This window comes from Onychomys torridus, chromosome 7, assembly GCF_903995425.1.
Source record: "Onychomys torridus chromosome 7, mOncTor1.1, whole genome shotgun sequence".
NCBI classification, from domain to species: domain Eukaryota; kingdom Metazoa; phylum Chordata; class Mammalia; order Rodentia; family Cricetidae; genus Onychomys; species Onychomys torridus.
In genome coordinates, this window is record NC_050449.1 from 53,331,917 (window position 1) to 53,354,740 (window position 22,824).

Consider the following 22,824-nt stretch of genomic DNA (forward strand, 5'->3'; position numbering starts at 1 on the left):
TTTGTTGATGAGTAGGAAAAATGGATAGAAAAATTTTAATTTCTAAAATGAAGATTGTTTTATGAAGTGTATATTTTTAACCATTTATGAAATTTAGGCATAGCTTAAAAATCTTTTAATGGTAGAAATAAATCTTAGTAGCCGGGCGGTGGTACGCACTCCTGTAATCCCAGCACAGTTCGAGGCCAGCCTGGTCTACAGAGCTAGTCCAGGACAGGCTCCAAAGCTATAGAGAAACCCTGTCTTGAAAAACAAACAAACAAATCTTAGTAGGTGTTGTAAAGTAGAAGCCTGCCTACATACAAGAAAGCGACATTTAGCGCTTAGAAAGTACAGCAGCTGCACATCAGTAATCTTGAGGCTCACCTCCCCTTATTCCCAATCATAAAGCTGGTATTTCCTTCTTCTCTTGTCCTTGCTTACTCTTCTTTCTCAGTGATAACTGCTTGATTCAGTCAGATAAAGTTTTTGTGCAGAGGGCCCACATTCTCCAAATGAGGTATTTAGTTGCACTGAGAGAGCTCTTAAAACCACTCATTTATACTGTAGTTTCTTTTTCTTCTAATGAATGTTTTATCTTTATAGAAGAAACAAAAACTTCAAATCAAAACCTGTTCTTCCAAAGGTGAGTCCCGTGGAAAAACTTTATTTGTTCCCTATTGAGTAACTATTTTTAAAAATTATTTATGCTGCCAGTGGTGGTGGCACATGCCTTTAATCCCAGCACTCAGGAGGCAGAGCCAGGCGGATCTCTGTGAGTTTGAGGCCAGCCTGGGCTATAGAGTGAGTTCCAGGACAGGCACCAAAACTACACAGAGAAACCCTGTCTCGAAAAACAAAAAAGAAAAAAAATTACTTATGCCTTATTTATATCCAAAATAGAGACTGTATGTTCTTAGTTCAATCTATTTTAGAAATAACAAAGTGTGTTAGGAAATGGACAACCCTAGTAGTTTAGGCAAATAATTACTTGTGATAAATACCATACTCTAGTTTCTTTAAAAGCTCCTGAAATGTGCAAGTTCTGTTAAGTAATTGCTATTTTTACATAAGATTTTTTTTCCATTTTTCTTTGAGCCAGGCAAAGTGAAAATTTGAATTTTGAAAACATTTCTAGTTAGTGATTTTGTAATTCTCATCTATTATTGATGGTACTCAGTGTTTCTATAAACAGTTGAATAATCTCTGTTGGTCAGTGTCTATTGTAAGTACTTAGGTCTGCTGTTGTAGGATAAATACAACTTTAGATAATAGGAAACTGAACAAGTATGTCCACATGCTGATAAAACTTCATTTATGAACACTGACATTTGGATTTCATATAAAATTTTATATTAAAAACATTTTTTAAAAGGCAGGTGTGAGGGTGCTGAATTGGTCTCAGATATAGTCTGCATTGTAGAACTAATAAGAGTTTGCACTTCCTGGGCCCCTCTCCTTCTTTGTTCTTAAGACAGAGTCAGGTCCTGAATGTCCCTAGAATGAGTTCATCTGTACACTGAATTTCACAATTCTAAGGTAGCCTCCCTTCTCAGTTACCTACCTCTGGGAGTTGATGGATTCCAAATTTCTGAGAGTCTCTAGGGTAGTGGTTCTTAACCTGTACGGTCACACATCAGATATCCAGCATATCAGATATTTACATTACAGTTCATAGTAGCAAAATTACAGTTATATAGTCATAACAAAATAATTTTATGGTTGGGGGTCGCCACAACATGAAGAACTGTAATAAAGGGTCACAGCATTAGGAAAGTTGAGAACCACTGCTCTAGACCATGGTAGGTAGGCATTCAAAGCACCTACTTTTTACTGGATTTCTTTTCCAAGATAAGAGATGCAGTCTGATCAGAAGTTTACGCATTCAGTAGAGGGATTCTGTAGCAGACTAGATCAAGGAGAAGAAATGACAAAGACTGAAAATGGCCTGAGGGACTTAAGGGACACCATCAAATATTTTTGTGAATAGTATGGATATTTCTTTTTAAAAAGCAAAAACCAGTAGTTTTGGTTACATGTCCACAAGAGCTGAGGTCAGCATTACATGTTCCATGTTTAAAGTAGGCAAGATATCACAATACAGAAATAACCTAAGTGCCTCCTCAGTGAATTGAGGGATGGGATAAAGGATACATAATATTTATAGCCATAGTGGAATTCTACTCAATCTTTAGAAAAGAATCCTGTGTTCTGCAACCATATGAATGAACTTGAAGATGATTAGGCTTAGTGAAAAAAATCTAGATGAAGTCACATTTTACAATATCTCACATGTGGAATCTTAAAGTTGGTCTCACAAAAGTAGAGCATAGTAGTCAGATATGAATGCTGTATAAGTCAAGAAGGGAAGATATCTAAGTTAGGTATTGCAGGGTAAATGAGAATTCTCTGAGATCCTTGTCTTTAAAGAGCCCTTCTCTTAGAACCTTTATATTATACCACACTTAGCATTTAGTTTGTACACATCCTGATCTGAGATGACATGTTTTTCTTTAGATAACAGGTTAGTTTGATGCAGAGAAGTGTCCACTTGAAATGGGACTACTTGGATGAGTTACAGTTTAACCCATCTGCCAGATAATAACTATAAAATAGTACTTTTGAGGTTTTCCTCTTAGGCTCAAAATGGTTACTTATACTTTAATATTCTTTCTTGAACTATTCTTTTGAGCTATATTCTTTTTTTGTTTGTTTGTTTGGTTTTTCGAGACAGAGTTTCTCTGTGTAGCTTTGCACCTTTCCTGGAACTCATTTGGTAGCTCAGGCTGGCCTCGAACTCACAGAGATCCGCCTGGTTTTGCCTCCAAGTGCTGGGATTACAGGGGTGCGCCACCACCGCCTGTCTGAGCTACATTCTTATAATGATTTTACATTATCCTGACTTAGTTACTTTTCTATTTCTGTGATAAGACACCATGACCAGGGCAATATATAGAAGAAAGAGTTTATTGGGGATTACATTTTCAGAGGGATAGAGTCCGTGACCATCATGTCATAGAGCATGGCAGCAGGCAGGCAGGTATAGTGAAGAGATCTGAGAGCTCACATCCTGATCCACAACTATGATGCACAGAGAGCTAACTGGGAATGAGGCTTTTTAAACCTTAAAGCCCACCCCCAGTGACATCCCTCCTCCAACATGGCTACACCTCTGAGTCCTTTACAAACAGTTCTACCAACTGGGGACCAGGCATTCAAACGTGAGCCATTGGGGGCATTATCATTCAAACCACCATATTCCCTATTGTATATTTCTGTTTTGATAACCTCTTTTTCTTTTCACACCTCAAATGATTTTTTACTGTGTTGCTCCCCTGACAAATTTTTATAGTTACTTAGCATCAAAACTTAAGAGTTAATTTTACTTCCCATTTGAATCATCCTTAACAACATGAGCATTACTTTAGTCTCTTTGGCTACTATATTAAAATATTATGGACTTGTTAGTTTATAAAGGGAAGTATGTTTATTGCTTATAATTCTGGAGACTTTGAAACTGAAGATCAAGATGCCAAAAGATTTTATTATGTCTAATGAAAACCCATTTTTCATAATACCCTTTTTGTGTCATAACAGGGAAAAAGTGTTACCCACCAGCCAATGGGGCCTTTTGCTCTAGCCAAATACATAATTGTGGGTTGGCAAGGATCTGTTCAATTGCCGGCCTTGGTTGCTTCTGTATCTCTTAGCATTTGATAGCAGTGAGTGGTGGTAGGCACATTGGAACAGCAGAAGGTGGCACCTTTTAGTGTTACAACTCTTACCTAAGCCTCAGGTATTGGGGTCTACAAATGTTAGAGCCTTTGGCTACTTCTTCCTACTTATCTCTTCCCAAATTTCTCCTTCTCTTAATTCTCTTTGCCTGCCAGCCTCGCTTATTCTTTCTCCTGCCTTGTTACTAGCCGTTCAGCTCTTTATTAGACCAGTCATGTGTTTTAGACAGGCACAGTAACACAGCTGCACAGAGTTAAACAAATACAACATAAACAAAAGGAACACACCTTAAAATAATCTACAACAGAGATGTTTTTAAAGTAAAAAGGATATAAATAGTTAGACACATAACTATTTAAAGCCTTAAGGATCTAGAGTAGTAAAACATCACTGCAGAGCGAGCCCTAGTTATAACCAGTCAGAAGGAAGCTGCTGATGTATCCAACTGCTTATGGGTACTGCCACCTATTGTATAATGAGGGGAATCACAGAGATAAACTGCATTTACTCTATAGTAATTGTGAGAACATAGATGTCCTGTACTCTACCTCTGAACACTTAGAAAACTTAAGTGCCTGGAGATTGGGAGTAGAGAAAGCTGAAAGTGCCTTTGTGTGCATTTTGCCAAAAGAATAGAACTAGAAGCCAGAGCCTCTGCCTTAGTTATACCTTTCCAGTTTCATACACTATTTGATTGGCAAATTTAAACCACTTCCAGAATTCTAGATCTAGTAGTTTGTGAAATATAATTTAGTTTTGTAGCTTTTGGAGGAAGGAAGGAGAGGGTAGAATGGTTATTAACTCACATTTTTCATTTAATGTTATTCATGCATGAGATATTTGTATACATAGTATTGGGAATGAATATTCACAGTATTGCACAAAGGAGCACATGCATAAAGTGAAGTAAATTATACCAGGCTTTTTCTTTTGGGCCACCAGCCAGCTCCCAAATCGTGATGCGAAGACTTAATAGTTTTGAATGTTTGGCTTAGATGAGGCATGTTTCTGGCTAGCTCTTTTAACTTAAATTAACCTGTTTCTCTTTATCTATCTTTTGCCTCGGGGCTTTTTACTTTTCTTTCTGTATATCTTACTTTCACTGCTTCTTGTGGCTGGCTGGCTAGCAATGGTTGCCTGGCTAGCAATGGTTGCCTGGCTAGCAATGGTTGCCTGGCTTCTGGCCTTAGGCCTTAGCCTAATTCTCTTCTCCTCCTCCTTCCTCCTTGAGCCTAGATTCTTTTTGTTAGTTCTCTCTCCCTACAAGCCCCGCCTATTTTTTTCCTGCCTAGCTACTGGCCATTCAGCTCTTTATTAGCTCAATCAGGTGCCTTAGGCAGGTAATGTGAAACAAATACAACACACCTTTACATAATTAAATAAATATAGCATAAACAAAAGTAACACACCTTTATATAAAGTAACGATCTGCAGCAAAAACAAATATAACACATCTTTACATAGTTAAAATAATATTCTACAACAGTAAATCTTCAAGGTGATTGCTCTTTTTGCGAAAATGATATGCCAGAATGCAAATCTAGCTAGTAAACACTTTTGCCAAAGTGGCTTTATGTTTTATCCCTTGTGTAAGTGGTGTCTCATCCCATTGATGGGTGCTGGGCTTCACACTCTGACATGATTGGCTAATTGACACAGAAGAAAAGGGGGAAGAGTCCTTGTCGGACTAACCAACTTCAATAGAATAAAACATTTCTCATTGGTATGGAGAGATGGCTCAGGGGTTAAAGAGCACTGGCTGCTCTTCCAGAGTTCAATTCCCAGCAACTAAATGGTGGCTTACAACCATCTATAATGGAATCTGATGCCGTCTTCTGGCATAAAGTCATACATTCAGATAGAATACTCATACATAAAATAAATAAATCTTAAAAAATATTTCTCACAATTGGAAATAATGAAAACTAGCTAATGATATTATATATGATCATATTACACACACACACACACACACACACACACACACATACATATATATATATAAATATAAATGTTTTCCCCTTCTCTTTAGCACTTGCTGGAGGTAAATTCTTTGAAGCATCTAACAAGACTGACCCTACAGGATCGAATCACCAAATCCCTTCTTCATCTGCACAAGAAGAAGAAACCTCCCAGTATCAGCGCCCAGTTTCAGGTTATTACCTATTGTACTCATGCTAGATAAAGTCTGTTTCTTTGAGAGTGTTGTTGAAGGATCAAAGTGAGATGTAAAACCATTAATGTGATACAATTCAAATGCCTACAAAGCCATAGAATTGAGTGCTTTTATTAGAAAAGGAGTTAGGTCTTATTCCCAAGAATCAAAGGTTTTCTTAAAATAGAAAGTGAAGAATACATTAAACCCAAAGCAAGAAGAAAGAAGGAAAATATCAAAGATAAATGGAAGTCTGTGAAGCTATAAACAGAAGAACAGCTGGGGAGATGGCTTATCAATTTAAAGTGCAAATGTGCTTGCAGAGGACTCAAGTTGGGTTCTTAGTGCCTCACAACCACTTCTAACCTCCAGGAGATCTGATGCTTTAGGCTTTGTGGGCAACAGCGCTCTAGTACATATCCACACACAGACACACACATAACAAAAAATGCAATAAATCTTAAAAAGAAAAGTTCTTAAAAAGAAAACCTGAAGACTATTGGAGGAAATTAGGTAAAACAAAAGCTCTGGCTGTTTGAGCAAATTAAAAGCTGATTCGCTTCTAGCCAGACTAATTGGGATATATATATATATATAACAAAGTATAGACAGGGGAACATCAATATATACTCTACAAACATTAAAATTAATTTAAAGTAGTGCTTTTTCCTGGGTGATTTCAAAAGCTGGTCAGAATGGAAGAAAATCGGGGCAGGTCATGGTGACATATGCCTGCAATCACAGCACTCAGAAGGCTGACATAGGAACGTCTCAAGTTAAGGTCAGCCTGAGCTTGTTACAGGCCAGTCTTGAACAAATATCAAGGCCCTATCTCAAACAAATGAACAGGGAAAAGAGAAAAAAAAAAAAAAAGCAAAACTACCTAAAATGTGCATTTGAATAAAGTTGCTTAATGAAATATGAAGAACAGTGAAAAATTATTCTCAATTTAGAATATTCTGAAATGCATCTGCAATAATGACTATTGCCAGAGCATCAGCTTTAAGATTCAGATTAAACTGTATTCCTATCCTCAGCAATTCTTTGTTTTTTCCAAAATGGGAATGTACACAATTTCCTTTTTAGAAACAATCCCTTCTGTGTATGTGTAGAGGGTTTTTTTTTTTTTTTTTTGCATATTTTGCCCCCCTTGTTTATAAGTCACTTGTCAACTCTTAAGTAAAACCATTCTAATGACACTACTTTTATTACAGGCCTCCTTAAGCAAACTGATGGAGACACTTGGTCAGGCAGAACCATATTTTGTCAAATGTATTCGCTCAAATGCAGAAAAGGTAAAAGTATTCTGTATATGGCAGCACATCACTCAGGTTACTTGGGAGTCAAAACAAAGTTCAAATTCCATTAAAAGGGAATAGAGAGGAAATATGCATACTTTTTGTACAGAAATTATACTCCATAAATGTTATCTATAGCTAGTCTTTTAATTTCCACATTACCCATCTGCAAGGTGTTTGTAGATTTGATTCAACACTAAAATCTGAGAGGCAAGTATTAATAGCCCTTGAAATTCCATTAGGAAAAAAGAGATTTTTTTCCCTCTAAAATTTTTATTACTCTAATGGCTAGTTAAATCTCCTCTGTTTGGATATAGTCTATATATATCTCTTTAAAGATTGTTTAGTATTTTCATGGTTAGAAATTTTTACCCTTACCTTTTCTGTTGCACTGCCCTTAACTAGAGCTTATCAAAATATAATACATTTATCAGTCCCTGGATACTCCAAAGTCAGCTGTTCTTTTAAGACAAATCTTAATTTGGAGATCTACTAACCTTTTTCTTTCTTTGTTTTAGCTGCCCTTAAGATTTAATGATGCCTTGGTACTAAGACAACTTCGGTACACTGGGATGCTGGAAACAGTTCGAATTCGCCAATCAGGATATAGTTCCAAATATTCTTTCCAGGTTATATACTTCTATAATATATTTAAATAAATAAACAAATATATATATATTCATATCAAGTACATTGTTTCTACATATCTTGTTTATTATATATCTTTGGGACTCATTTACTAAGTCTTTTTCTTGTTTGTTTGTTTTTTAAGATTTTATTTATTTATTATGTACACAGAAGAGGGTGCCAGATCTCATTACAGATGGTTGTAAGCCACCATGTGGGTGCTGGGAATTGGAATTTGGGACCTCTGGAAGAGCAGTCAGTGCTCTTAACCTCTGAGCCATCTCTCCAGCCCTTGTTTGTTTTTTTAAGACAGAGTTTCTCTGTGTAATAACCCTGGCTGTTCTGAAACTTGTAGACCAGGCTATCTAAGAGATTCACCTGCTTCTGCCATTTGAGTGCTGGGATTAAAGGTGTGAGCCACCATGCCTGGCTCGTCTTTTTATTTTACCTTTTTTAAGCAAAGTTGAAAAAGCATTAAGAGAATACTCATTTTTGGAAGGATAGCAGTCTTGTTGAGCATGTGCTGTGATATAGTACTTGGCTATTCTCATTTGATCAGAATGTTTGCTAATTTTACATTTGACCCTAATTTAGCAGTTTTCACACTAACTTTTCCCAGTAATTGAAATAATTCAATCAAAATGATCTTGTCAAATGAAAAGGTTTCATTTGATTTTCTCTGAAGTTTTCTTAGAAAGACTTCTTATCTATGAAGCTTCTAGAATGTTAATCAGCAATCATTATCAGCTATATTGATGTGTAAAAATTATATTGGAACCTTTCTGAAACTGAGCAGTTGCTATTGTATGGAAAGAGAAAACTTGATTCTCAGTCGTATGTTCCAACAGCTGTTGTATTTCCTTTCCCTGCAAGTTCTTGCTAAATGACTTTTCTTTGGTCTTTGGTATGGCTTTCTCCAAAAGAATAGTTAACTTTCACCCTTCTTTAATTCAGTTTCCATTTGATAATATGATGCTTCAGACTTAGTATCTTTCCTCTTACTGTGTTTTTAAAACTATATTTTTAAAAGATTATTTGCCTGAGTGTACATCTATGTACCATGTGAGTGCAGTGTCTTTGGAGACCAGAAGCAGATGTTGTATTTCCCTGAATGAGTTACAGGTGGTTGTTAGCAGGCATGTGGACACTTGGATTCTAACCCAGACCCTTGGAAGAGTGTCCAGTACTCTTAATCACTGAGCCATCTCTCCTGTATCTCCTATTTATAATATTTTCAAAGTAACAAACTTTCGTGTCATCTTTTGATTAGTAAGTTTTGTTCTTTGACTCTTTGGTACATGGCTATAATAAATTCTGCTTGCTCTCACACCCACTCTGTCACCACTCTTCTACCCTGACAGTTCGCCTCCTTCTACTTTTAATAGACTGAGGAAACAGGCCCTAGAGGAGCCTCACTCATGTGGCCTACTGCCCTCATGCAGTGTATTCTGATCTTTTCCACTGGCTTGCTTTAAGTCAAATTTTCTTTTTATTTATTAAAAGACTGAGAAACCCATTAATAAAAGATAGTTTAGGATATAGTATTCATCTAGTTCCTTTGTGATTTGATACCATTTTCTTTTTACTTTTTAGGATTTTGTGAGTCATTTTCATGTACTTCTTCCTCGAAATATTATCCCATCTAAATTTAACATTCAAGATTTCTTCAGGAAAGTAAATATTAATCCTGATAATTATCAAGTTGGAAAAACGATGGTAAGAGCCTTAGTTTCAGTAATAATACCTTGTCATAAGCTTTATGAAAAGATAGTATGAATCAAGTATTACAAGGAAATTAATTAAGCTAGTTGGTTTTAAATTTATATACTTATTTATTTGTGTGTGTATATGTATTTGTATGGGCCCAGATGTGTCAAGCCATAAGTTTTGAGGTCAGAGGAATACGTGTGCACTTGGTTTTGTGGGTCTGAGGGATGAGACTCCCATTTGTCAGGCTTGGTGGCACGTACCTTTACCCACTACACTGTCTTGTTGGCCCATAAATTTGATTTATTGTTGTTGCTGTTGCATTTGTATTTGTGTATTAGTAATGTGTGAATGCTAGCACACCCATGCAAGACAACCAGTTTTCAGGAGTTGGTTCTCCTTCTATCTTAGGTTTATAAGATGAAACTCAGGTTCTTATGCTTACATGCCAAGCACTTTTCCCCATTGAACCCTCCTAACTGACCCTAGGGCCTTTTCTTTTCTTTCTCTTTTCCTTTCCTCTTTCTCTCCTTTCCCTGTGCTCTCATGTGTCCCCCCAGTGTCCAGAGAGCAAGACCACCATGTGATACTGACATTTGTCCTAACTGCCAGGGGACCTTGTGGGAGGATGTCAGGAGGAGGCTTCTTGGCAATCACTTTGCTTACTGGACTCTGTTCTCCATTACATCTTGGCTTAATTCTCTCTTTCCTTTGTTCCCACCCCCATGCCTGCCACCTGTGCTTGCTTGCACACCACCCATGCATTATTGGGGGCAGCCAGAAGCTACATTCCATACATTGGATTGGAATTTTTTTTAGGTTGTAGTGGAGATTAAACCCAATGCCTTACTTGTGTTGGACATGCACTCTACCTGACTTTTAAGTGGGGAGGTGGTGGCATATACCTTTAATCTTAATTTTTTTTTTTACTTGAAACTTAGAGAATTTTCCTGCAATGTTGGCCAGTCTGTTTTCCCTTGTTACTTCTTGATAATTTATATTTTATAGTTAATATGATTATATGTAGTTATATATTACTTGCATAATTTAACATCTCCAATAACTTGGAGAAGTTTAGTTTTTTGTTTTGTTTTGTTTTGTTGATTTTGAGGTAGGGTATCACTATTATATCCCAGGATGGCCTCAAACTCAGGATTCTCCTGCCTCAGCTTCTTGAAGGCTATAATTATAGGTGTGTTCTACAATGCCCAGGTAGAGATTTAGTTTTTTGCATGAAAATCTGCACATAAGAAGAGGGACAGTTACCATACTATATCAGTGAACAAAGATCTGTATAGATTCATGAGTGACAGACAGTATGGGGGGAGAAAAACAGTGAGAGCAAGAAATAGAGTGGAGAAGAGGTCATGGAAGAGGAAGAGGAAGTGAAGGGGAATAGGAAGAGGAAGGAGGAGAGGAAAAGGATGAGGAGGGCAGGGGAGAAAGATAAAGAGCAGGAAGGCGGGTGAGACAGTACTGAGAAGCATTGCAGTAGTCTGGGTTACCATTGTTGTTACACTTTTGGGGCTGTAAATGATCAGAGCTGCACTTAGGCCTTTGGTCCAATTATCCTCTCTATGCAGACCTGCTGGGTAAAGCCACTAGCAACCTAAAAATGGGCTCCCACACATACTTTACCCATTTATTAAAATCACATAAAAATGGTACTTTCTTTATAATGACTTCATGCTTAAATATAATCCCAATAAACTCGCCTCCCCATTAAATTTATATATCTTGGGCCTGGAGAGATGGCTCAGAGGTTAAGAGCACTGGCTGCTTTTCCAGAGTTCCTGAGTTTCAATTCCCAGCAACCACATGGTGGCTCACAACCATCTGTAATGAGATCTGGTGCCCTCTTCTGGCCTGCAAGGACACATGCAGGCGGAACACTGTATACATAATAAATAAATCTTTAAAAAATTTATATATCTTCCTCACTCACATTGTCTGATCCTCCATATTGTCTGGGAAGTAGTACTGCAATGTCTATATTCCCAGCACTAGAAAGCAGCTCCAGGAGAATCACTCAGTCAAGATTATTCTCAGCTGCCTTTTTAAGTTGAAGTTTAAGGCTAGCCTGGGCTACATGAGCATCTGTCACAAAACATAAGACAAACACAAAACACTTCCCTATTTTAGCTTCATAATATTTAACAGTACTTTATGAAGAGTAATTCAGTTGTCTGAGGTGCCTTAGTGTTTCTAACTTCTTTTATTGCTCAGGTACGATCTTCTATCTCCAGTCTATAGTAGTTTACTCTGTAACTCTTTCCTTTTTTGGGTTTTTCGAGACAGGGTTTCTCTGTGTAGCTTTGCACCTTTCCTGGATCTCTCTCTGTAGCCCAGGCTGGCCTCGAACTCACAGAGATCCGCCTGGCTCTGCCTACTGAGTGCTGGGATTACAGGCATTCGCCACCACCACCCGGCCGTAACTCTTGATATATAATTGTCTGCCCACTCCTAAAGAAGAACCATAAGTTCTGTTTCAAAGAGATATGTCTTTATACCTTAGATTTATACTTTGTATATATCTGCTTTTGATTCTGGGGAGTAAGAAGCCTTTAATGCATACTAGATTTCAAATAGATATTTTGTTCCTTCAGGTTATACTTACTTTTTAATATCTGCAGTTCTCAGTTTTTCCCTTATTCGAAAATTTTTAAAATTGTGACATATTAACTAGTGGTATACTGGTCTTTTATAGCAATGGTTTTTCCAGATGAGAAGCAGTAATGTAGCAGTGTTTGACGATGGAAACTTGATACATTTTCTCATTTTCCCAGTTTGAGATTATTGATTACTTTAGTCCAGGTGCTAGAACTATTTCTTAGTACTTTATTTGCATGTCTGCCATTATATGTGTTCTTCTCTGAAAGAGAAACTTGCCCCTGAAAGAGAAACTTGCCCCAGAAACAATAATTCATGAATAAGTTCTCATTTCTTCTTAAGGTTTATTCCTTGTTTTTGTCCTTCCCATAGGTTTTCCTTAAGGAACATGAACGACAGCACTTACAAGATCTGCTTCATCAGGAAGTGCTTCGCAGAATCATTGTGTTGCAGCAGTGGTTTAGGGTCTTGCTCTGTAGGCAGCAGTTCCTCCATTTGAGACAGGCATCTGTTATTATCCAGGTGGGATGAGAAGAGGATTCTTTGTGTGAGAGTGATTTTTGACCTTCATTTAGTAACCAGAACCATTTTACTGTGAAACATTTAAATAATAATGAAACTTTAGAGATGAAAATGAATCATACTCATTTCTTTTTTTTTTTTTTTTTCCGAGACAGGGTTTCTCTGTGTAGCTTTGCACCTTTCCTGGATCTGATACTGTAGACCAGGCTGGCCTCGAACTCACAAAGATCCGCCTGCCTCTGCCTCCCGAGTGCTGGGATTAAAGGCGTGCACCACCACCACCTGCCTCATACTCATTTCTTAAATGCTTTTAACACCCAACAGATTATTACCTTGCATGTAACTGCAGGTAATACCCTGGGAGTTCAAGGTCAGCCTTCCAGCTTGTCTACGTAGAATTCCAGGACAGTCAGATCTACAATAGAAAGACCCTGTCAAAAATAAATAAATACATTCATAAAATAAGAAAACAGAACTTACTAATTAATTTGTAGTGTGGTTTTCACGACAGGATTTTTCTGTGTAGCTTTGGAGCATATCCTGGAACTTGCTGTATAGACTAGGCTGGCCTTAAAATAGCTAGTTTTGAGAAGCAAAAAATGTTTGTTTTTTTTTTTAAATTTTCTAAAGAGCCAAGTTTTTGCTGATTAGCTTACACTTGAAGTATTCTTGGATAATAGCTTTACCTGAGGCTATTTTTGCTTAATCAACAACCACTACTTGATGGAATTTTTTTCCCCTTGATGAATTTTTGCAGAGGCCTTTGCATTCTCCTAGTTTCTTGTTGTCATCAACTTTAATACCATTGGTTTAGTGCTTAGCATAATGGGCCTCCATCAGCTTGACTTGCATAGGCTCATTAGTTGGATATAAGTCCACAAAGATGGGCATGGCACTTGCTTAAGGCTTTGATAACTTTTTGGATACCATCTGTTAAAGCATTGAGGTCTTAGAAGCGGTGATCTTCAGCACCTCTTGTAAAGCAGTACTAATTTCCATTACACCTGCAGCAGCAGTGCCTTCTGTGGGCACAACAGCAGGTTACAGATGAAACCAAACCTGGACCAACCTAGCGTCAACGCAGCTCAGTGGCAGCATAGAAAGGGCTAATTTAAAAAATAATAGTAATAATAATAATAGTAATAGTAATAATTATTATTACTATTACTATTATTAAACTACCACTAAGTTAGTTGCTAAGACAGAAATTTAGCCTTTTATACCTTTTCTATGAAATGAGTGATAACTTGACAGCCATTTTCTTTTTTCCCTTAGCGTTTCTGGAGGAATTACCTAAATCAGAAGCAAGTCAGAAATTCGGCTGTGCAAAAAGATGCTTTCATTATGGCTAGTGCAGCTTCCCTTCTCCAAGCTTCCTGGCGTGCTCACTTAGAGAGACAGCGATACTTGGAGTTACGGGCTGCAGCTGTCATTATCCAGCAGAGATGGAGGGAACTGTATAGGTACAGGCACAGAGCTGCTACCTGTATACAGGCAAGGTGGAGGAGCTACAGGCAAAGTAAGAAGTACAAAGAACAAAGGAACAAAATTATCCTTTTACAATCAACATATAGAGGATTCAGAGCAAGACAAAGGTACTCTATGTTAATGAAGCAGTTGGTTCTTCTGTTTTGATAGGTCCTAAATTTAAACCTTTGCTTTAATATTTTTATTATCAGTTATGTTTTTATCACTAGAGTGTGATCATTTCTACCAGTTCTAATCAAATTGTCTGGGCTATAGCAGAAGTTAAATAAATATTCATTGAATTAAATCAGGTTGGAAACCTTCATGATCTGTGGTTATGACTGCTAAGAAAAAACTTGTGCATTTGGTTTGATCTTATAAATTTGGAAATATTCAACTTCTTTTTTTATCCTGAGAACATTGATCTCCATTGTACTATATTAAACTAATGCTATTAATGGATCTTTAGTTCAGTTAACATTTTGTCAAGGCTATCCAGTTAGGAATTATTCATATAAAGAGGAGGATAATTTGAACTAATACAGTGAAGTTAGTTTTAGAAATACATAGATGAGTACTGTGGTGCTTTCTAGTCCTACTAAATAGGGGACTAAGGCAAGAGGATTTCTTGAGCCTTAAATTTATGGTCAACTTTGAACATAGTTAAGGATAGCAAGGTTCCACCTCAAAAAAGTATTTCTATTAAAATATTATAGTAAATTAAATTCTCGTCATTGGTACCAAGAGCTGTCTATAATCCATTTTTTCTATTTTTGTATAGGTATAAAGCTTTAAAAGAGAAAAGGCTAAAAGAAACAAAACTAGAGCATGGATTGGTGCATATCAAGGCATGTGGAAATCTAGAAATTCAGGGCTCAGACCCTTCTGAGTGGGAGGATTGTTCTTTTGACAACAGAGTGAAGGCCATAGAGGAATGTAAATCTGTGATAGAGAGTAATCGAATTAGCCGTGAGAGTTCAATGGATTTCCCAAAGGAGTCCCCAGACAAGCAACAGGAGAGAGGCAGAAGCCAAAGTGGTACAGACTTGCAGGGAGAAGTGATTGTAAGACAGAGACCCAAGTCCTTGGAGGATCTCCATCAGAAAAAAGTAGGTCGGGCCAAAAGAGAAAGTCGGAGAATGAGAGAATTGGAACAAGCTATATTTAGCTTAGAATTGCTGAAAGTCCGTTCTCTTGGTGGTGTGTCTCCTTCAGAGGAACGTAGATGGTCTACAGAATTGATGCCTGAAGGCCTGCAGTCTCCACAGGGCACACCTGATAGTGAGAGCTCACAAGGGAGCTTAGAACTTCTGACCTGTGAGGAGAGCCTAAAGAGCAAACCAGAGTCTCTTGTTTTAGGTGAGGGTAATAAATCGGAAATTTCATCACCCAGTATATCCACCAATCCAAAATTCGATTCACAAGACGATGCCCTCAGTGCTTCACAGGAGACTCGCTCTGCAGGGACTGGAAAAGGAGCCCCCCGTGAGGCAGAGCAGTTGAAGAGTGTGACTGCCAAGGAAAAGCTGCTCTGTAGTTCTGAACCTGTCGCCTGTAGACCCCAGCTGAGAGACGCTTTTGTTTCAAGTAGTCTGCCTACATTTTTCTATATTCCCCATCAAGAACCTCTGAAAACAAGTTCCCAACCAGACACAAGTATCCAGAGAAACAAACTGCTGGAAAGAGAAGCCGCTTTAAATACAGCTTTTTCTCCAGAGATCAGCAGGGAAGCCAGGAAGTGTCAGTTCTCCAGAGGTGAATTGAATACAGATGCTTCGTGTACTGTGCTTAAGAAGTTAGAAAAGCTGAACAATGAGAAGGAGAAGAGGCAAAAGCAGTTACAGCAGCAGAATGAAAAAGAGATGATGGAACAGATTCGTCAGCAGACAGATATTTTAGAGAAGGAGCGTCAAACCTTCAAGACAATTGAGCAGGCACCATCCTCTTATCAATCAAGACAAAGAGTAGAGAGGCCATCTTCTCTGCATATTCAAAATACCCCAAGTAAGGGAGAAGCTGCTGTACTAGGTTCCCCATCAGCAGTCACTAAAAGAGATGCAGCTCTTGCCACAAAAGATAGTCCCTCCATTCATTTACCTCCAAAAGACCGACCTGTCACCCTGTTCTTTGAAAGAAAAGGAAGCCCATGCCAATCTAGGACTGTCAAGGAATTATCTAAGACAGAAAGAATAGGCACCCAACACAATGCTGCCTATAAACTCTCTAATAATCGCATTACAGAAAGAGAACACTTTAGGTCAACTCACTCTTCTGGCCACAGATCTGATGACCCTTCCAGAGGGGCAAGTTCAAGAGCCATTTTCTTCACACCAAAAGACAACATGATTATTCCCCTGTAAGTGAAATCTGTACTTTATGTGTTAAGTAGGAAGTCTCCTAGATAGTCTGTTGAAGTGCTTTCTCTGTGTTCCATTCTTAGCTACATGCTGCTGCTCTAATCTGTGATGTTTCTCTGATTAGTAGTCACATCCTAGGAATCTTTGAATTTTTTTTTTTTTTTTTTTTTTGTATTCTTCCTCATTAATTGAAAAAGCATTTGCAAAGGGTAATATGGTGCTTGACAACGTTCCAGGCATTCAGCATGTGCTGGTTGCAGTAAAGCTGTGAAGTAGAGTGATCCAAACTGATTATTATGAGACCTTTCAGAACTTAGCATATTTTGTCTCACCTATTGGCCCATTTATTGTCTTCATTAATGTCTTTTATCATAAAATTTAAGTGTATGATATAGTAATATTAGTTGTATATAAGTTGTTACACAACAGGTCTTTTTCATTTTGTAGTACTGAAACTCACTCACTAGCCAGCTCTTTCCCCTTTCCCCAGTTGATGGCAACTACCTTCTACTTTATAGGCTTTTTGTTTTGTTTTGTATTTTTGAGACAGTTTCTCACCATGTAGCCCACACTGGCCTGGAATTTGCTATGTGGACCAGACTGGTCTTGAACTCACATATATCTGCCTGCCTGCTGGGACTGCTAAAGGGATGTGCCACTATTCCCAGATCTAGCTTATGTTTCTGAGAATCAAACTACTTTAGGCATCTATTTTAAGTGGGAATTCTTTTGTTTTTACAATTTAGTTATATCCTTTAAGTGATGATAACCATGAGAAAAGCATCTTAACTCATGTCAGTCATGAAGAGCTGTTTTCTGGTTTAGGGTTTTCTTGTTGTGTGTTGTTTTGTTTAGTTTTTTAAATTCTGATGCTTGGGATCAAACCTAGAGCATCATACATGCTTATTAAGCATCAGACTCACACAGCTAGTACTCACTGAGTTATCTCAAGATAACTTCTTTTTTGTTTGTTTGTTTTTCGAGACAGGGTTTCTCTGTGTAGCTTTGCGCCTTTCCTGGAACTCGCTTTGGAGACCAGGCTGGCCTCCAACTCACAGAGAGCCGCCTGCCTCTGCTTCCTGAGTGCTAGGATTACAGGTGTGCACCACCACCGCCCGGTCTCCAAGATAACTTCTTCCAACTCTTTATGAAAGTAAAATTTTTCTAATGGAAAAGCAATTAACTTATCAACTAGTGTTGTAAGTTATTGTCGGTTTTGAACTAGTCTGATGCTAGTAGTTAAGTCATGGTTTGCAAGGAGTTTGTAGTCTTAAGGATGAATTTTAAAACTCATAATACTGAATTAGTCAAAATAATTAGTTCCACGAAAGTCTAGGTACTGTTTAAATTATCATCAGATTCTCACACTCTATTTCTATATAGAATTTAATAATAAAGCAGTCCTGTCCTTGAATTTTTCAATCAAAATTAAACATTCACAAGTCGACACTATAATACCTGTATTGTTTGTAGAATACTTCATTTTACTTAATGACAATTCATATCCTGCCATTGTTAGTATTATTTTACATTGCCTCAAGTTTTAAAGTTAAGATAGTGAATGAAAACTTAGAAGAGTTCAGGAAGTGATTTTTTTTCTAACCAGTAGGAACCATCCCACAATAAAACAAGATCCTTATTACTATCATATATAAAATGATTATATGAAAAGCCTGTTTAAGACAAGTATCCTAAAGATGTGAGGGATTTAGAATTTTTATTTTCTCATTATTGAATTTACTTTGGTTTTTAACTAATTTTGTTGCTGCCTTTCTTAAAATATGCCAGCATAGTGTAACGTACCTTATGATTATCATATTCATTATGCATGTAGATTCTTGATTATAGTATTGATTGTGTAAGAATAAAAAAATCTGGGGACTTGGGAGGTAGCTCAGTGGATAATCACACTTGTTGCACAGCATGAAGACATGAATTTGGATCTTTAGAATCTACATTAAAGCTGAGTGTGGCTGCTCATACTGTAACCTTAGTTCTGGAGGCCAAGAGAATTGAGACCAGGAGACATGTGCATTACTGGAGATTGCTGGCCAGTCAGTGTAACCAAAAACAGTAAACTCCAGGTTCAGTGAGAGATCCTGTCTAATGGTGACAAGACATCACAGTAGGACATCTAGTGTTGTCCTCCGGCTTCCACAGAATAACACACAGACATGTGCAACTGCTTACATACATGCATGTGCACACACCTGCATACACAAATAACACATACATGCACACATAGAGACTATGAAGATAAATATAAGTCCAATTTTGGAATTGACTAAGATATGGAATTATTTATAGAATTTGCTAGGCTTCTTTGACATGTCCTATCCTGTTAAATTATAATTCATAGCTGTGTGTGGTAGAACATGCCTTTAATCCCAACACTCAGTAGGCAGAAGCAGGAAGATTTCTAAGGCAAGCCTGATCTGCTTGGTGAGTTCCAGGATAGCCAGGGCTACATAAAGAGACACTGTCTTAAAAAACAAAAACAAAACAAAATTCTTACTATGCTTTAGGAATACTTCAGTGGAATATCTTCTAGAAATTGAGATGTAATCCTGTTTTTTTATTTAAAGTGTACATAGTGAAAATCCTCAAGTCCACAAACAAGATGAACCAGCTTGGAAATCTAAGTTAGCAGGGCCGGGCCAACGAGAGGTAAGTATTAGATTCTGTTTATCTTTTAATTTCAATAGGTGTACATTATTTTTGGAAGTTACCATTCTTGTAGGTAGAACACCATATCTACCCATTTATTCACAGATGATTTTGGACAAAGAAGCTATAGACTAAGCCTTTTATAATTAAGAAGGTGTGTTCTAGACAAGGAATGGTGCCTAAAAATACAAATTATAAAAAGAAAGAAGTCACTAAGGCAAAAAGGGACAGTTTGTTCAGGTGTCTAGTGAGACCTATGGCAATGAAGGGTGACTTAGTTCACTATGGAGAACAGTGTAGACTTAGCATCTATGGTTATCTGTTGTTCACAGGAATGTGTATGGATTCTCTTTGGTCATCCCTGTTACTTCTGCTAGTAGACAGGGCATGGTGGGGTGGAGGGAAGTTTCCAGACATTCATGAGCCCTCTTTCATTGGCGTCTTCTCCCAAATTACAAAACAAAACATTGTTGTGTTATTTGTTTTATCATTTGGTCAAGCAGGTTGCCAGACCGGCCCATAAAAAGAAAGCTCGAATGGCGCGGACGCGCTCCGATTTCTTGACTAGAGGTACTTTTGCCGATGGGGAGGGGGATACAGAGGAAGATGATAACGATGACATTATTGAGCCCCTTCTCTCCCTTGACCAAGCTTCTCACTCTGAGCTAGGGCCTGTATCCAGCCTGGGTCAGGCCTCTCACAGTGACTCCGAAATGGTAATTTTGCAGCAATAAGAAAAATAAAACAGCAAGCAGATCTTCTTGGAGTAGTCTTTGCTAATCTAAAGCTAACCTTCACAGCTTTTTTCCATGTAATGGCTTGTACATGAGAAGCCTCAGTGAACACAGTAACAAAAGCTAAGTCTAATTTAATAGTACTCAAATAAGGGGCACTTTTAACTGTATATATCAAATGATAAATTAGGCAAAATTAAGATGATTTAAATTAGCACTGATGTAGAAATGTTGACTATTATACCTTAAAAGGTCTAGAGTAGGAATCCTTAGTTTTTTTATTTTTATAAAGGGCGGATAATAAATATTTTAGACTTTGTAGATCATATTCTCTGTTGCTTACAGCTACCTAACTTGATCACTATCATGTGAAAGCAGTCACAGACAAGATGGAAATGGGCAAGACATTTCTAATAAATATGCAGAGCTGGGCAATGAGCTATGTTTGACTTACTGGTGAGAGTTTATTGAGCTGGTATATAGAGTAAGGTACTTTTAAAATAAATTCTGACTGTAACTGAAAGATAATTCACTTAAAAATTAGGGGTAGTGGAAGCTTTAAAGTTGCTATGCTCTCCTTTATGTTCAGTAGAAAAGAAATGTGCATTTTATAAAATTTAATTGGGCATGGTAAAACACAGTTATCTCAAACTCAAAGCCAGCTTGAACTATATACAGTGAGACCATGTCTCCAAGATGTCTCAAAGATGGATGTGGGTGCGTATTTAGAAGGTTGAAGCACAAGAATTGCCATAGTTTGATACCAACATGAGCTTAATAGTTGAAAGAACGCCAGGCTAGACCAGAAAGCAAAACCTTGTCTTAAAAACACTAAAGGAAACAATCATGTGCATTCAAGGCTCTGGCCCGATCTCTACCAAAGCACAGACATCTGTGATTTAGTGAACAAAATGTGTCATCCTGGACCAATCCAGACAAGCAGAAGGATGCATATGGTGTGAATTTGTATTAATCAGGAATTATAACATTGAAGTTGAGTTTGAATAAAACTATACTCATTTTGGCTTAAAATATTTTCTGGACCAAAATTGGGTTAAACATGTTACATGCTTGATTGTATTTATAGATATCTTAGGGTAAAAAGTTTCATTCTTGGGGCTGGGATAATGGCTTAATATGAGCTTCTTGCTGCTCAAGGTCCTGAGTTTAGACACCTAGCATCCATGTAAAAACCCAAGTATGCTGGTATGAGCCCTTAATCTCAGAGCTGAGAGGTAGAAATAGGGGGATCCTAGGGTCTCTGTGGCTAGTGAGCTTTACCAAGTGGCTAAGCTTCAGATTTAGTGAGGAAAAAAAACAAAAAACAAAAAACTGGAAAACTGGTGAGACATGGTTACTTATGCCTTTAATCCACTACATACGAAGTGTCAGGTCAGGCCATCTAGGGTTCTATAGTGAGATCCTGTCTAGAAAAAGTAGAAATACACACACATTGTATTCTCTGGTTGTTCTAGGTATAGAGACCTAATCTAAGAGGAAATAAAACATTATGGCTGATGAAATAGTTTATTTTCCTATATAAATTGGCTCTCAATCTTTAATATCTATTCACTTTGGAAGATTTTTATGATGATCTTTGAGTCATTACATATTTGAGGTTTGAACTGTTATAAGATGTTTGAACCATGTTTAGACCCAGTTAGAATTTCTTAAAATTTCTAAAATATTGGGATTGTATTTATCTCTCATGGAAAGCTAGACTCAGTTTGAAGTAGTAATGTTGATACTCTGTGGAGGACAAAACAAAGACAAAAAAAAATGCATGATGTGTTTCCTGATAAAACAAAATGAGTTATAAACATGAAGACTGTAGATGTTGGAAATGATCTGTACTGCTCTGTTAATGTGTATAGGTAGAGCTCAGATCTCTTGACTGTAGGGTTAGTAACTATTATAAAGGTGCCCTATATTTGAGTTATGCATAATGAAATACACACACACACACACACACACACACACATAATAGTTAAAATTGTGTAATGGGACAAAAAATCTTACTGAAAAATACAACTTTATCTAGTTTATATAGATATATTTATAGAAGAACTTAGCACTTTATAACTGCTACTTTGTTCCTGAGAGTTTCTTTTGTAACAATCCTTAGTTCTTTTGGTGATAGAGAATACTATTCACACTGGGAACTCTTGCTGGGATGAACCAGGATGTTAGGCTTTCTGCTTGGAGCTTTTGGCTCCTGTTGGTGTTGTAGCCTCTGTTCACCTGCTTGACAGTCACTGCATGCCCGTAGTTGTAGAGCACCTTCCTGTCCAGTGTGTCTGTTAGTCACCTCTAGCTTTCTTACTCTCCTGTTGTAGGAGTAGGTGGTGGCGCTGGTTTCTAGTGGATGCTTGCATGAAGCAGCTTTGCTTTGTAGAATAAGCTAGTAGATACTTACTGGAATGGGGGTGTGGAGGGAGGGGAGGAGTGGTTTTAAAATGTGTTTGTTGATCCTGAAAATGTGTCATTCTAAATTTTCTGAAACTATACTGTTTATAAGGGGAATTTATTACATTCTCAAAATACACATTTTTTTAAAAGGTGGATTTGAGTTTATTGGGCACATGAATTTCTAAAAACTGGATTTTTCCCTCCCTGGGCAAAAAGGTGTTATCACCAGTATTTGCTAACTAAGGAGCATGGTGTTAATTCTTAGCAGAAATGGCCATCTGCTCTTTTTAGTTGTAATGTTACTGATCGTACAGAATTAAAAACAATTTTAGATAAATCATCCAAAGGGAATTTGAGATAAACATTATGTCTTAAGATGTTTAATTAATAATTGTTGATGCTGTAGGGGAGGGTAGGCAGGAGTTATAGTTTCCTGCCTCTGTGACTTTCATGCTTTATTGTAAAACTTTTATTTCAAACTGCAGTTTAAATACCCTATGTGCTGTTCTCCCTTGGTTTGTGTGTCTATCACATTGGTATTTCCCCAAGAAGAGAAA

General features: G+C 37.4%; 1 protein-coding gene across 8 annotated transcripts in view; it reads left to right on the forward strand.

The window, feature by feature from the left end:
• Myo9a (myosin IXA) overlaps window positions 1–22,824 on the forward strand; it is a 218,134-nt gene that overhangs the window by 137,426 nt on the left and 57,884 nt on the right. For 5 of the 8 annotated variants that reach the window (XM_036191772.1, XM_036191771.1, XM_036191773.1 and 2 more), the window contains 10 exons: window positions 586–625; window positions 5,747–5,869; window positions 7,084–7,164; window positions 7,686–7,796; window positions 9,388–9,510; window positions 12,484–12,633; window positions 13,909–14,228; window positions 14,882–16,456; window positions 19,043–19,124; window positions 19,628–19,840. In XM_036191772.1, coding sequence (XP_036047665.1) covers window positions 586–625; window positions 5,747–5,869; window positions 7,084–7,164; window positions 7,686–7,796; window positions 9,388–9,510; window positions 12,484–12,633; window positions 13,909–14,228; window positions 14,882–16,456; window positions 19,043–19,124; window positions 19,628–19,840 — 2,818 coding nt within the window. The remainder of the gene's footprint in view (window positions 1–585; window positions 626–5,746; window positions 5,870–7,083; window positions 7,165–7,685; window positions 7,797–9,387; window positions 9,511–12,483; window positions 12,634–13,908; window positions 14,229–14,881; window positions 16,457–19,042; window positions 19,125–19,627; window positions 19,841–22,824) is intronic. The other 3 variants (XM_036191777.1, XM_036191778.1, XM_036191776.1) reach the window with 2 other exon arrangements.